This window comes from Nanorana parkeri, unplaced genomic scaffold, assembly GCF_000935625.1.
Source record: "Nanorana parkeri isolate BGI_ZX_2015 unplaced genomic scaffold, ASM93562v1 scaffold508, whole genome shotgun sequence".
NCBI lineage: Eukaryota > Metazoa > Chordata > Amphibia > Anura > Dicroglossidae > Nanorana > Nanorana parkeri.
The window spans coordinates 697,115-713,358 of record NW_017306776.1 but is presented as its reverse complement, the minus strand read 5'-3'; the positions used below and the strand labels follow the sequence as shown (position 1 = coordinate 713,358).

The 16,244-nt window shown below is 46.3% G+C and overlaps 1 protein-coding gene across 1 annotated transcript in view; it reads right to left on the bottom strand.

The window, feature by feature from the left end:
• Positions 1–15,452, bottom strand: part of TBL3 (transducin beta like 3) — a 30,552-nt gene extending 15,100 nt beyond the window's left edge. The window contains exons 1-11 of the mRNA XM_018561218.1: positions 15,333–15,452; positions 14,471–14,522; positions 14,267–14,362; positions 13,922–13,969; positions 12,800–12,941; positions 10,117–10,201; positions 8,778–8,948; positions 6,243–6,318; positions 5,161–5,257; positions 3,870–4,078; positions 2,265–2,406 (exon numbers count right to left, since the gene is read on the bottom strand). Of these exons, the coding sequence (XP_018416720.1) occupies positions 2,265–2,406; positions 3,870–4,078; positions 5,161–5,257; positions 6,243–6,318; positions 8,778–8,948; positions 10,117–10,201; positions 12,800–12,941; positions 13,922–13,969; positions 14,267–14,362; positions 14,471–14,522; positions 15,333–15,364 (1,150 nt within the window). The 5' untranslated portion in view covers positions 15,365–15,452. The remainder of the gene's footprint in view (positions 1–2,264; positions 2,407–3,869; positions 4,079–5,160; positions 5,258–6,242; positions 6,319–8,777; positions 8,949–10,116; positions 10,202–12,799; positions 12,942–13,921; positions 13,970–14,266; positions 14,363–14,470; positions 14,523–15,332) is intronic.
• Between the last annotated feature and the right edge of the window lie 792 nt (positions 15,453–16,244).

The window sequence follows — 16,244 nt, the reverse complement described above, 5'->3', positions numbered from 1 at the left end:
TCTCATTTGTTGTTAAAGCCTGATGAAAATGTTTGTTTGCGAGTACTTTTATCCCTTGTTTTATTTATTGTAATAAACGATTTTACACACGGAGGTGGCGCTCTGTTCCCTTTTGTTTTCTATATTCGTGGTGTAAGAAACTGTGATAAAGTGTTGAAAACTTTGAGTGTGCAACAGCAAGTGGATTGTTCAGCTGGCAGCCATTAGCACTGTCTTTTCAGTTTTGGGCCTGATAAATTCTGCTGCGGGAGGTGCGTTGCAGTGCCATTCATTTCAATGGCACCCCAAACGCACCTCCCACCCACAGTGTGATCTCCCGCACTGGACCGCACGTTACCACAATGTCGTGCGCTCCAGTGCAGTGCCACTGCAAAAAATTGTGCATGCAGTTTTATTCTGAAGTAAACTTTGTAACACTGCATGTGTGTATTTTATTTTACATTTAGGATGGCGTTTCATTTAATTTTTTTATCCGATCGAAAAAATAAAATCGGCCAACTAATCGATTCTGAAAATAATCATTAGTTGCAGCCGTAAACGAATCATGCAGCTGTATTGGTCATTTACTCTTTCAGTGGAATACTTATGAACACATTTAAAAAGTCACCAACCTAAGGTGGAATTAAAGTGAAATTATTGGCAGAGAAGTGTGCAAAGCCTCTTGTAAGGTAAGCTGGCCATACTTGCACATTGCAACTGCGTACAAAACAACAGAAAAATCAAGTGTTTTAAATGACTACACGCAATCTTTTTCTTTTCCATAAAATTGTTTTATTCTTGCAGGGTGATTCTTAAAGGAGAACTATGGGGTCAGTGTTTTTCCCCATAGTTCTCCTTAGGGTAGCGGGAGGACACAAACTAGCGTCCTCCCGTTACCCTAAGCTCAGTATACCGCGAGCTACAGCTCGCGGTATACTGAGACGCCGCACCTGGAGCGGATCCCGACGTAGATGACGGGATCCGCCCAGCTGCGTGAGTGACAGCTGGCTCTGCCTATCTAGAGGCAGAGCCAGATGTACCCGCCCCCTCCCCCGTCCGTTCCGCCAGTCAACGCTGGCAGATCGGAGCGGGGAGAGGGGAATCCAGCCCCTCCCCCTGTCACGGCAGAGAGCCGTGACAGGATCGAGAGGTGAGGGAACCCGGTATGTGTTCCCTCACCTCCCGATCTACTGAGCCGACCTGTGACAGTCTCATTGTCACAGGTCGGCTTAGAACTATGAGGTGAGGGAAAAGCACTCACCTCATAGTTCTCCTTTAACTTGTTAGCAAATTTGACTATTTCAGAAAGACTCAATTCCCTAGCACAACCCCCCCTCTCCTTGCATGGCATAGCCCTTTCCTACTCTGGGGATCTGCAATCTTCTGTGCCGGCCCAGCTACTTCTCTCCTTCTTAGATAGAGAGTCAATTGACATATAAATGCACATATAATCTTACAGGGGAAAAAACCTGTTAAAATGAATGGTCTGGTCTCAAACACTTTGGGAGCTTCAGATGCTGCTAATTCTACATTAATAAGGATGTAGAAAAAAATATTTCATACTGCCTCCTTGTGGATATCAGCAAAAGAGCTGCATTATGAAATAGCAAAAAACAAAAACTACTTTTTAAAAAACACACTGACACTTGCAGGAATATATATGTTCAGAGCAGCCCACCTCAAGGCAGCATTGTGGAAAGCTGACTAATGTAAGCACCGTTGTCCGTGTTAAATGAATTGCATCAACCCTCTAACTCAGGGGTAGGCAACTCCGGCCCTCCAGCTGTTCTCTAGCTACAAATCCCAACATGCCTCTGCCTCTAGGAGTCATGACAGTGATTGTCAGTCTTGCAATGCCGCATGTGACTTGTAGTTCTACAACAGCGGGAGGGCCAGGGTTGCCCACCCCTGGTCTACCTGACACTTTTGACTGCCAGCTTGGTGTGTTAAAAGAAATGTAAAAGATAACAAACTTACTGGCAGGTTTATCAGGTAATGTAAACTATGTTATGGGGGTTTCAATAAGCATGTCACCAGCACGCAGAGCTTCCAAATCAGTGCAAATCCATTTTATTGATAGATGTCTCTCAAATGCCAATGGACATTGCTATGTTATGGGGGGGGACTCATTTTTCATGTTGCCCAAAGTTCCACCGTACGAATTTATAACATTTACCGAACATTTCTAATTTCAGCTTTGCTTTTGGGAAACAGTTACATTGTCAGGTTTAGTTGCAATTTAAGCTTTAAAAAAGGAATCTTCCAGAACAAGAACAGCTCCTTACCTGTGTGGCCGTACAGGATCTGGCAGTTGGAGGTTGCCAGCTCGAAGACTTTAATTTGGGGGCTGTTTGTAGCCACCACGATGTGAGAATCGGACGGGCCCAGGAATTTCACATCCAGGACTTCATCATTGTAGCCTGCAAACTGGGTTAAAAACAGGTTCATTTATAATATACGTCACATATAATATACGAGGATTTTTATAATAGCAGAATAGGGGGCTGGAGGACAGACTAAGGGCCCCTTTCACACTGGTGGTCCGATCGGGTCCGTATGTCAGTTTTGTCAGGTGGACCTGATCAGATGCCCAATGCTAGTCTATGGGCAGCTGGGTCTAAACAGATGGGCATCCGTTTACATCCAGGTACCCCTGACTCCCTGGCCAGGTCCGGATAAACCAATTGAACAGTGTTCCGTTTTGCCGGACCTGATCTTGCTGGATCGGGGGTAGTCTGATGTAAACAGATACATGTCCGTTTACATCTGACTCCCCATAGACCAACAGGGGGTTCAGCAGTTTTAGTTCTTAAAACTGGACGGCATGGGTGTCGCAGTAGTGAGATCAGATCCGATCAGGAGGGAACCGTGCATTGATCCCCTACAGATCAGCCTGTGTGAAAGGGGACTAAAGATGAAAAAGTAGGAGGACAGCAAGGGAGCTAGCAATTAAATAAACACTAAAATTTTGGTTGAAACCACCAGTGTGCTCCCATAGCGGACCCCTAGCCCCCATTCACACCTGAGCATTCTGTCACGTTTCCTGAAGCCCAACAGTGCACAATTCTATTATTTTCAATGGTGCCTGTTCACACCTGAGCTTGTAAAAGTACATGAGCTTCTTTCCAGGCAGAATTAAGCATTTTGGCCCCACAGACTTGACTAACATGCAAACATACATTTTGCACCTAACAACCTCCTCCGGCCTTTCCATTGGCTAAAAATAAATGCTCAGACCCCAAAACGATGCTTCTTAAAAAAAGGCTCAGCTCAGGTGTCACTGCAGGCTTACAAAAAAAAAGTCCACTCTAGTCCAACAATAACACCTTTCTCTGGTACAGAAGACCAGATAAAAAGTGTATCTAAACCCATGAACAAAAGTCTGCAAAAGCCAAAACAATCAACTGGGAAGAATGCTAAACGATAAAAGTGCAACACGGGCAGAGGTCACAGGAGGATATCAGCTCACATGATTTTCGGCAGGATTTTGAAGATATCTGGCAAGTGGATAACTGCCTGTGCCCTCGGCTTGTGATACACTCTTATCTTGTCCCAGGGTGACAACTTCTCCTCCATCGATACAGTACAGTGAATGAATGTTGTCACCCTAGGACAAGAAGTGTACTGGCAGGATCACCAGGTGAACATTAAAGGAAAAAATAGACTGAAAAAGAAAACGAATGCACCCACCACATCTGAGGACTGGTAACCTGAAATATATAAAATTTTTGTTCTTGATTTAGATACACCTTAAGACTATAATAAACAATCTGCTGTGGGCTTTCTGAAACTACATTTCTAAGTGAAAATAGCATTTTGTGAAACTCTTCAAAACTTTGGTTGGATATTTTTTTGTAACTGAAGACAATGATTTACTATTTCGGCCGTACCTGTTTCTTCAGCTGCAGGTCCTGAAGATCGTACATGAGGATGTTGTGTTCAGCCGTGACGGTGACAACCTCCCTCCGATTGGGCAGGAGCAGGCAGTGAGTCAGGCTGTGCTCATCGGCCTCTTCCTCCGACGTATTCTTGCTGGTGTGAGGCAAACTCTGACTGTACACACACCTGGAGGTGGCCGCATCCCATACCCGCAAGATACCTGTCATCCAACAACGGGTAACATTAAGGTAGACCTGAACTCAATAAGTGAAGATTTGCCGAGTTATAGGGAATGTCTAGATGTATAAATTGCATGGGGGGGGGGGGGTATCACTGAAAGTTTTGCGTGGGCTTGAGTAAAACCGGTTCCCACCAAGTCCACGCACATCCTTACAGCTAAATGCCAGGGGACTGAAGTTGTGGGCTGTCACTGTGGATACACAAAGGATGCTAGGAGTTTTTAAAATGTTTTTTTTGCTTCACATTCACTGTTTTGATGTACTTTTCACAAAACTTTGAGTTAGGCTTCAAAGAGAACCTGCATGAGAAGCAAAGAGAAAGGGGCGGACACCAAGATGGGGCTGTTATTGGCTTTATTTATCTTCATCAGCTGACAGTCTCAGAATTATAATGGCATTGGTTGTCAGATAAAATAACTAAAGTAAACCTGTGGATGTATACAAGCTTTGAACTCAGCACTTCACTATTCAGTAAAGGCGCAACCAGGTGCCTGAACATCTGGTTAGAATTATCCCCAAATACTAGACATGCTGCCAGCTTTCTTGTCACTAGTTCTGGCAGCCCGCTACTGCCACCTGAGCCTTTCTATTGGTTAGTGAGGCCATGGCCCATCATTGGCCCAACAGCTTTGCAGGTACATTTGTTGACCACAGGAGGTGGACGATATTTGCATATCGTAGCATGGGGTAGTCTGGTGGATGCCCAACCAGATGAGGATTCAAGTACACAGCGAGTGCCAGTTTCATACTCATTAAAAAAATCTGTACTGCCTGATAGAACCCATAAAAATCATTCATTTGAAAAGTACCTACACCTGCGTGCCTTACACTACCTGATTGAAGGTGTAAAGCCTTTCCCTTATCGCATGGATAATCTTTCGTCTCCAACACATTTTTCTTTCAGGTATGGTTGTGCATGTGACCACCACACTATAACAGACCTCATTGACATATGTGGTTTCTATGTAACATTTTTAGTCATGCATGTATGTGGGCAGAGTCACATGTGCTACGGTTAGTACATGCTGTGTTTCCCATTTACCAATGCAGCACAGCAACTCACCTTTACTGCCAGCTGTAACGAAGAGGAGGGACTCGGCATCATCTTCCCTGCCAATCACATCTGATGATTCCGGGAGACACAGCGTCACTTCCACACTCTGGAACACACCACATAGATATTAGAATGACCTTTGCATTAAAAAAAGAAAAATTCAACCTTACCCCACCCCGACACCTCCTTCTCCCAACTCACCTACCCCTTACCTTTCCCGCGGCTCACCTAACACCCCCTCTTTTTTCCTCTCTCTGACCGTACTTCTATATCTCTTCTCTCTCTTCCCCCATCACTCTTCCTTTTGCCTAATTTCTGGGGAAAGACTACAGTATTTTGCCCAATGGTACCCCCACGTGCACTATGCGGGGCGAGTGGTTGATGGAAGTACTATTTGAGCACACTGCAAAGTCCACAGATCCAACTAACAACTTAGCATCAGAGTTCGAGCCAAACAGTGGTCTCTCCCCTAAATTAAATTTTTTAGGACTAGACCAACTCTAGAAAATGAGCACGCTCACAACTCGACTTCCCTGGAAGGAAGTCATTTTATGGGTCACCGAAACTCCCCCCTGGAATGCTAAACCTCTACACATAGTTGCATAGTCAGGTTGAAAAAAGACACATGTCCATCGAGTTCAACCTATAGAGAAGTACACGACCCAGTGTGTCTGCAGATACCCAATTAATTCATTTTGGGTTTTTATAGAGAACAATACTCAACCATTTTGCTCGAACAAGTTGTTGCTACTAGTTGTCAATGCTAATTTAAGGTACTAGAAGTGTCTTTTTCTGGGATATGATCCATAAGAGAAGAGAACATAAGCTCCTATAGGGTATATTATCCTATCATTATTAGCTGTTGTCCTGCAATGTATGACCCAGAAATAATGATTGGGGTTGTCTGCACTAGATTAGCCAGATATGAGAAGCAGCCTAGCAATGTTTTGTATGACAAATGTGAAACGTTTTTGTCAAAAACAGTAGCCATTGATAAAGAAAGAAGACAAGCTGCTACTTTCCAGAATATACAGCGTCTCATGCTCTCCTATGCCAGTTTCCAGCACTGCATGCATTTAAGGCTGCCATACCTCATACACCGCCACTGTCCTTTTTGAGGTTTTGGTCTCCAGATCCCACACGGTGCAAATTTTATCTCTTCCAGAACTGAAAGGAAGAAAAAAAAAAATCACAATGAAAATACAGATGAATAACCTCGGCTTTGTTATGAAGCAGCTTTTACTTTCTTTAATGAAATAAAGGGAAGGTGCATTGTGATTGTGACCTAGGAGAGTACGTTAGCCACGCTTTGTTGCAAATTGGCAGTTGACAAAGCTAAAAGTGCCGTCAGAAAGCGGACATTTTTCTAGTGAAGAAGCAGTAATAAAAATGTAAATGCCTGTCTAAAAACCAAGCATAAAAAAAAAGAGCAAAACATGGTTTTATTGGTGTAACATCACTTTTTGGGATGAAGGAAACGCCCACATGCATGAGAACCCTTGATCATTTCAAAAAGAAGTCAGTATGACAGTGGGATTTTGTAGGTTGCATCTCGCAACATATGAAACAAATATACAGGCAGTTCCCAGGTTACATACAAGATCGGGACTTTAGGTTTGTACTTAAGTTGAATTTGTATGCAAGTCGGAACAGGTAATTTTTTTAAGTGCAATTTCAGCCCCAAAAATTTTTTTTTCGTTTTGGATAGCATAGGGAAGGGTCACATTTGTTTTGCTGTCTGTTACTGTTGTTCAGAAGATTATAATATTTATAATATAATTTAAAAAATGTTTCATTTAACACGACACAGCAAACATTTTTTTTTCTATTTTTAATTTTTTATACTTTATTTTTTTTTAAATTTTTTTATTTTATTTACTTAACTTTTTTTTTGTCTTTTTAATTTTATTTTTTTAAACCCTTTTTTTGTATTATTTTAATGCTGGGAGCCATACCCAGCCTGCTATTGGATATTTCAAATTGCAATAGCAGGCTTGCATCTGCCCACTGCCTGCTGTCAATCAGCAAAGGAGGGGCCTGAAGGAGAAAGTTCTCCATCAGGTACTCCCATGCTGATGGACAGCAGGCATTGGGCGGGTGCAATAGCCAGCTTGCTATTGGCTATTGCATTTACAATATCCAATAGCAGGCTGGGTATGGCTCACAGCCTACAATGAAGAGGAGGAAGGGGGGCGGGGCTTAGGAGCCGCGGCCGGACCAGGAGAGAAATGGATCGGTGGAAGAGGACGCCGCGACATCAGCGGATGTACGGGGAACAGCTAGGAATGCAGCGGTCTGTGTCCACGCTGCTTCCGCCAACACAGGCGCGGAGAGCAGCGGGGATTTGAAGGCACACAGGCCGCTGCAGCCACTGTTCTCCTAAATGTACCGGCTGCAGCCGGTACATTTAGGAGAACTGTGGACCCCGGTTCGTAAGTACGGATTGTCTGTAAGTCGGACGTCCGTAACCCGGGAACTGTCTGTATGTTTAAAAAAATATTAAAAAGTATGAATATATACAAGACAGAATAATCATACCGTATTCCTAAAAGATCCGTGGAAATAATTTAAAAGCAAAAAATGACATTCACAAATTTTAGACCACCATCATTAGAAAGCATCATTGATATCAATGTCCCATTTCACACAGGAATAAAATGGTCGCCACAATTCACAGATTACATTCACTTCTCAAGGACCAATAGTGAAAAGGGTTACAAGGAATATATCATAATGTCACAGATCCGTTGCAGAGCTGATCTGTTACCTGTGCTTCTGCAGGCTTACATTTGTTTTTACCTTATTGCTGCTGAGGGTCTGTTGGCACCTGTGGTTCTACATGCATGTGCTCTGCTCTTGCTTCACACAGCTAGAGGCCATGGGTGTTGCTCAGTTCACCTGATACCTTGCCTGCTGCTACTTGCTGTCCTATCTCTTTCTCCCTATTTAAAGCCTGCTCAGACCAATTTTCTTTGCTTGAGCAACATTCCTGCTGCCTCCGAGCTCCCATTTGTGTCTGTTCCTGACCTGTTTTTCCTTGACTGATTTTCAAGCACCAACTAGGCTTATTTCTCTTGACTACATTTGTCTGCTGCCAGCCCCGACCTGTAGCCGAATTTCTAGGTCGCCCTTTTCTTTGCTGCCTTCTTGCTTTTGCCAACACTGCCTCGAACGCAGCACCCTTCTCCACCCCGTATGTTTGGGTACTCTCCTTGCGCCTGTAGGGTGAACCCAGGGGTCAGCACTCAGCTAAGTCAAACTTCCGTGAGGGAGTCCCTGGCAGAACACCGGCTGGCACTTTTAGATCCCGCACCCTGGGGGATCCCGTGCCATCTGCTCGCTTGTGGGCTCACATCCCTGGTATCATGACACATAATCTAATGCTCAATACATCACATATTAATAAAAAGACAATACCCACAAAGGGGAAGGGGTGAAGATCTGCGCAAGGAATATTCATCATTGTATAGAAACCTCTTAAAATGTTCCGCTAATTTTCACATGGCAGTTGAGAGCCTTTTTCTTTGACATGACTGCTGCGGATTAGTTGCTCTATTATTGATTGATATTGGCACTTAATTAACCAAAATGTCAAACAATTCAGAATACAATTAGAAGCATCTCACCTGATCATGGTGTTCCCATCAGGGAAGAAGCAGAGGGAGGTGACAGCACTGTAGTGGGCCTCCAGTACAGACACGCACTTGCTGGACTTCAGATCCCAGATGCGGATCTTATAATCCATGCTGGAAGAGAATAGCTGCAACCGGGACATGTCAGGATGGAACTGGACCAAACTGCAGGAACAAGAGGGCAGGAGATACAATCAGGAGCTATGTCAGGTCATTATTCACTAAATTAAAGATGATCTAAAATTGTATACACAATACTACTAATCCATGCAAAGGAGATCTGAAGATTCAATTTATGTTTATTTTGGCAGAACACCAAACATGCCCACCATATATAGCCGGGGTTTAACAAGTTTCAAGCAAACTAGTTATAACAGTGACCTTACTAAACTAACTTCCTCCCTTCCCAATCCTTACTACCAGGACCACATTAAGAACTTTGGTGCACTTCTTAACCTTAGAACTGTACTTTTTTGTGACGCCACGCCTGAAACAGTGACAGAGTGTTACCAGGGCCTGCAATAGGAGGCTGCAGTAGTGACCCGCACACTAGGACCAATTTGGACAAGAGCCAATTAACCTACCAGCATGTCTTAAGCTGGCCATACACCTTACAATTATCTGCAGATTTTCTGTGGTCAGATGGAAAAGGTGCAACAGATTCCTCCATCTACGCTAAACTGTGTGGATGGAGTAATCTTCACCTGGGCCAAGCTTCCATAATCTTGCTGGTCGGCACCGCTGGCTCTCAAAACACCGGAACTATGCCGGCATCCAATCAGACTGTTCAGGTATTTTGACAGCCAGCGGGGCTGACTAGCAAGATACTGAAGCTTGGCCCAGCGGGAGATTCCTCCATACACACAGTTTGGCGTAGATGGAGGAATGTGTTGCACTTTTTCCATCTGACCATAGAAAATCTGCAGATAATCTACAGGTGTACGGCCAGCTTCAGGAGAGCGGGAGAAGACCAGAGAGAAACAGTACCCGGAGAAAACCCACACCAAACATTGGACAGCATGTTAAATCCTTGCAGATAGTGTCCTGGCCAGGATTCGAACCAAGGACCCCATTGCTGCACCAGCTAACCATTGCTGCACAAAATGCTAACTTCGGAATATGAAAATCATGACCACCATGTGCTTCTCAAAAAAAACCTCAGCAACTCAAGAGACCTTCTTTCCCCAAAATGCCTAAACAAATATGGATTATATTAGAGGTCAAGAACAGGAAGGCCTCCATGCAACCCATGTGGAAGTGCCTAATAATCCCTAAAGATATTATGAGCTACCTTTCAAAAAAAATTTCATAACCTCAAAAAAACAAAACATACTGGACAACTCCAGATGATCCTTTCAAGTTATGGGTGCAGTACTGCTTGAGGACATCCCAGATCTTGATGGTGCTGTCACAGCCTCCTGTAGATACAAAGAGAAATGATGCAGTCTTGAGACATTGGTAAAAGTAATCCTAAAATCAATTATGGCTCCAGAAACCAAAGAATGCAGTGTTTTACTGCAAGTCCCAGCTAATCTAGTGAGCTCACAGATCCGACTGTCTAAAAGAGTCTGTGTCTACCTATACCCCCCGTGCCCAACCCGTTGGCATTTCTGTAATGTCTCCCCAGTCTATGATTGTCTCCTGAAGCATATGCCCACTCACAACCTGCTGTAGCTTGCCTACACTCTCTCACCATCTCCTGCTGTAGGCTGCTTGCGCTCTCTCTGCCCATCTCCTGCTGTAGCCTGCTTGCGCTCTCTCTGCCCATCTCCTGCTGTAGCCTGCCTGCGCTCTCTCTGCCCATCGCCTGCTGTAGCCTGCTTGCGCTCTCTCTGCCCATCGCCTGCTGTAGCCTGCTTGCGCTCTCTCTGCCCATCGCCTGCTGTAGCCTGCTTGCGCTCTCTCTGCCCATCGCCTGCTGTAGCCTGCTTGCGCTCTCTCTGCCCATCGCCTGCTGTAGCCTGCTTGCGCTCTCTCTGCCCATCGCCTGCTGTAGCCTGCTTGCGCTCTCTCTGCCCATCGCCTGCTGTAGCCTGCTTGCGCTCTCTCTGCCCATCGCCTGCTGTAGCCTGCTTGCGCTCTCTCTGCCCATCGCCTGCTGTAGCCTGCTTGCGCTCTCTCTGCCCATCGCCTGCTGTAGCCTGCTTGCGCTCTCTCTGCCCATCGCCTGCTGTAGCCTGCTTGCGCTCTCTCTGCCCATCGCCTGCTGTAGCCTGCTTGCGCTCTCTCTGCCCATCGCCTGCTGTAGCCTGCTTGCGCTCTCTCTGCCCATCGCCTGCTGTAGCCTGCTTGCGCTCTCTCTGCCCATCGCCTGCTGTAGCCTGCTTGCGCTCTCTCTGCCCATCGCCTGCTGTAGCCTGCTTGCGCTCTCTCTGCCCATCGCCTGCTGTAGCCTGCTTGCGCTCTCTCTGCCCATCGCCTGCTGTAGCCTGCTTGCGCTCTCTCTGCCCATCGCCTGCTGTAGCCTGCTTGCGCTCTCTCTGCCCATCGCCTGCTGTAGCCTGCTTGCGCTCTCTCTGCCCATCGCCTGCTGTAGCCTGCTTGCGCTCTCTCTGCCCATCGCCTGCTGTAGCCTGCTTGCGCTCTCTCTGCCCATCGCCTGCTGTAGCCTGCTTGCGCTCTCTCTGCCCATCGCCTGCTGTAGCCTGCTTGCGCTCTCTCTGCCCATCGCCTGCTGTAGCCTGCTTGCGCTCTCTCTGCCCATCGCCTGCTGTAGCCTGCTTGCGCTCTCTCTGCCCATCGCCTGCTGTAGCCTGCTTGCGCTCTCTCTGCCCATCGCCTGCTGTAGCCTGCTTGCGCTCTCTCTGCCCATCGCCTGCTGTAGCCTGCTTGCGCTCTCTCTGCCCATCGCCTGCTGTAGCCTGCTTGCGCTCTCTCTGCCCATCGCCTGCTGTAGCCTGCTTGCGCTCTCTCTGCCCATCGCCTGCTGTAGCCTGCTTGCGCTCTCTCTGCCCATCGCCTGCTGTAGCCTGCTTGCGCTCTCTCTGCCCATCGCCTGCTGTAGCCTGCTTGCGCTCTCTCTGCCCATCGCCTGCTGTAGCCTGCTTGCGCTCTCTCTGCCCATCGCCTGCTGTAGCCTGCTTGCGCTCTCTCTGCCCATCGCCTGCTGTAGCCTGCTTGCGCTCTCTCTGCCCATCGCCTGCTGTAGCCTGCTTGCGCTCTCTCTGCCCATCGCCTGCTGTAGCCTGCTTGCGCTCTCTCTGCCCATCGCCTGCTGTAGCCTGCCTACACTCTCTGCCCATCTCCTGCAGCATGCCTACACTCTCACCATCTGCTGCAGCATGCGTACACTCTCTCACCATGTCCTGCAGCATGCCTACACTCTCTGACCATCTCCTGCAGCATGTCTACACTCTGACCATCTCCTGCATTATGCCTACACTCTCTGACCATTGTCTGTCTACTACTGTAACATTGTCACAGCCATTGAGATGCCATCATCTGTGTTTTTTAGATTTCTCATGGGTCATGTTCTGTGCTTTGTTAACAGCGCTTATAAAACTTTTTTTTTGTTTTACTGTCCAACAAAGAAACAATTGTATCATTCTACCAAAAATAAAATATTTCATAAAGTGATCTGTCAGTTTGGCCATTCAGGCCAAAGTGACAGGTTCTTCTTTGATAAGATCACTGCTAATATCTGCTCCATTCCTCAATTGCAGTGCTTACCTGTGTAAGCTCCATGTAGGATGGTGTTGGAGCTTACAAAGGGTTACTGTCTTCCTCCTACATATCAGGTGACAGGTTTAGGGACTAGCAAATGGCCATTCAGGGGCAAGCACTGCATCCCAGGAGATCACATGGCCCTCCATATCTGAAAACATTGGGTATATACCAAGGTCAAAAGTGCATCAGTGGAGCATACAAAAAGGTATCAGCAGGCTTAAGGAGGGTTATCCTTCAATGAACTAAAGTTATGTACCTGACCTAAGTGGGGACATTTATCAAGCAAACTATCAAAAGACTTAACAAATACCCGTGTATACTCTGGTAAAAAGGAAAGTGGGGGGACTTACCTGTAACCAGCAATGTGGAGGTGGGGTCAAAGGTCATGCTGGCAACTGGTGCTGTATGAATGGCCTTCCAGGTGCGGGAGCAGGAGCCATCCTCCCAACACCACTGCTTGAGAAGCAAGGCACGGCTGCCTGTCACCAAGATCTGCGGAAGATAAAACCCCACGAATGGGTGGCAGATGAATAAGGGCAGAAGGGAAATCACCTTTATAATTTTGGTACAGTTAGAGAGTGTGAATATTCATTTGTTTTATCCCTCAATGAACCAGAGTTCTCTCAACTATTTCCCACTGGAGTAATGCACAGCAGCAGAATCCATGGTAGGTGCCATTGCGTAGTACAGTGCATCACGTGGGACTGTCCGCTTAATGCACTGTAGTAGTGTGAACAGGTCGTCAAAAACACTGACAGACACACACACAACCACATTCACACACTCCCAAAAATGTTCTCTCTCTCCCTACCTTACGAGTACTGAAGTGGATCCTCAGCCTGGGGTCCAGTGTGGGCTGCTATGGAGCTCCATCCATGCATGCATTGCTTGCACATGTCCCTTGCGTGCCCTGTAGAGGTGCTATGAGACAGAATGTGACATCACTTCGGTCCAGGCACCTCTATAGGACACGTGAGAGAGCTGTAAGCAATGCACGTATGGATGGAGCTCACTCGTGGCCATACCCCCCTCCCACCTCAAGCTGACACTCGACTCCCAGGCAGCATATTTTGAATGACTGCTCAGTGTGAGAACTGACAGTGCTGCGCTAGGGGGAGACTGAGGAGCCTCTCACCCAGCGTAGTGGAATGCACGCAGAGACCCGCTGGACATGGGGTTGCGACCCTCTTTTGGGTTGTGACCCACCAGTTGAGAACCATAGGTGTAGAGCTTGCCAGGAATCATACTGACTATGGTCTGCGGACACTAAATAGGCTGTCCACATATATAAATATTTTATCAGCCTGGATGGTGGCGGTTTGATGCCGACATTGTAAAAGGGTGAATACAGAAGCTGTACCAGTCAGTGGAAAATTGTGAGAGAGGTCGGCACCATTACCACCAGTTCATTCCACACAAACGGTACACTTTAAACTGGTGGATCCGGCGCCTTCCTAGAACAAAACACCTACCTCGTCATCCGGGCTAAGAGCAAAGCATGTGATGTCTTCCTGATCATCCTGACAAAGAGAAACACATGGTCAGTCACTATTCCAAGTCAATCCATAATATTTAAATATAATTTAAATCTTTATAGACACACACACACACACACACACACACAACTGAAACACATATATATACGGGACTATTCTACAGTATATGCCATAGGATTTGTAGGTCTGTCTAGCCAGTCCTGATATTTACACAGCTCTGACAGGTTGGTGACCTGACTTATCTCTGATGCAGTAATGCAATACAGCTAGGTCACCTCCCCGCCCCCAGCGATGTGATTGGAGAATATACACAAGCATTACCTGTTCTATAGAGCGTACAACAACCCCTGTAGCAATTTCTAGAATATTAACTTTATTTCCACAAGTACAGAACAGGTGAGTCCCGTCTTTATTGATCTGGGGGGAAAGAAATAAGAGAAAGAAAAAAGCGTCACATCAAAATAAACTCAGAACAGTACAAAGCTCATAATTTAAAGTTGCAGCACAAACAGACCGTTTCATTACCTGAACTCTTCCACCTTTGTAGAAAGCTTCAATTTTTCTCTCCACTGCGTAACTGAAAGAGAGAAATGCATCAATTATACAATACTCCGTATATTATACTGTCAGCGCTGTGAAAAGTGAGCAATGTTAAGGCTGACCTCACACTATACATTCTAATTGTACAATTTCCTTTAGAGCAGCCAGGTACATCATTCCCCATGGCCAGCTTCAGCAGCCAGGTACATCATTCCCCATGGCCAGCTTCAGCAGCCAGGTACATCATTCCCAATGGCCGGCATGAGCAGCCAGGGAAAATCATTCCCAATACCCAGCATCAGCAGCCAGGTACATCATTCCAGATGGCCAGCATCAGCAGCCAGGTACATCATTCCCAATACACAGCATCAGCAGCCAGTTACATCATTCCCAATACCCAGCATCAGCAGCCAGGCACATCATTCCCAATACCCAGCATCAGCAGCCAGGTACATCATTCCCAATACCCAGCATCAGCAGCCAGGTACATCATTCCAGATGGCCAGCATCAGCAGCCAGGTACATCATTCCAGATGGCTAGCATCAGCAGCCAGGTACATCATTCCAGATGGCTAGCATGAGCAGCCAGGTACATCATTCCAGATGGCCAGCATCAGCAGCCAGGTACATCATTCCCAATACCCAGCATCAGCAGCCAGGTACATCATTCCAGATGGCCAGCATCAGCAGCCAGGTACATCATTCCACATGATGAGCCAGGTACGTACATGATTCTCAATGCCCAGCATGAGCAACCAGGTACATCATGTACTCGGCATGTTCTGCCCTCTCTCCTGTAGTAGTAATCTCGGTTTGGTGAAGGTCAGTAACCCTGCTTTTTTCTTACTTGGTCTTAAACTGCACAGTGTGGGCCGCCATGTTCTTCTACCCCGTATCACCCGGTCTATGCTTCATTCATGTCTCATACATACGACCAGTAACAACACATGGCTTCACTACAGCAGCATAGGACTTCCGGCGCTGCTATTCCGTGTCACGCTGAGAGATTTGTACCGCCATGTTGCTACACCCGCAGGAATCACTTTGCTATGAGAGACGTGGAGGCGCCATCTTGCTACACCTTCTGCAGTCGTGTTCTGAAGAGAAGCGTGGAGGCGCCATCTTGCTACACCCTGCTGCGGCCATGCTTAGGAGGGAGGCGCCATCTTGCTACCCTCCCCCCCCGCACAGATACATTTAGAAGTTTCTTTAGGAAACTTGTGATTTTAAATAATATATTTTTACTTTCAATTTTACTAAAGGTAAATTAATCTTATATATTTCCTAAATGTCTTCCCTAATATCTATGGCTGCATAAAACCACATCTGTATGGTGTAATGGAGTTGTCAGGAAATATATATTTCTCTTCAACAGGTGCCCTAAAATCGGGGATCAGAAGTGTCCCCATGCAAAGCAGCAGCGTGTATGAACAGCACATACAGCGAGATACAGGAGCAGTTGCCCATGGCAACTAATAAGCTTCTCTCTTTCCGTTTCAAAGCTTAACGGAACAAACTGAAGAGTTGCAGAGATTGGTTACCATGGGCAACCTTACCTGCTGCAGTTTTGATAAATTCCCTTTATTGGTGTCACCTGCCTGAGCTCATTCATTGTCCTCATTATAACCACAAAAGATATCAAATTATGAAATCTTGTCATTTTTAAAGGAATTTACCCTGAAAGTTGTACTTTACCGCCAGTCAGCCCTTTAAGGGGTTCTGTAGTGGGGCTCCCGATCGTTGTGATTGGCCGTCAATG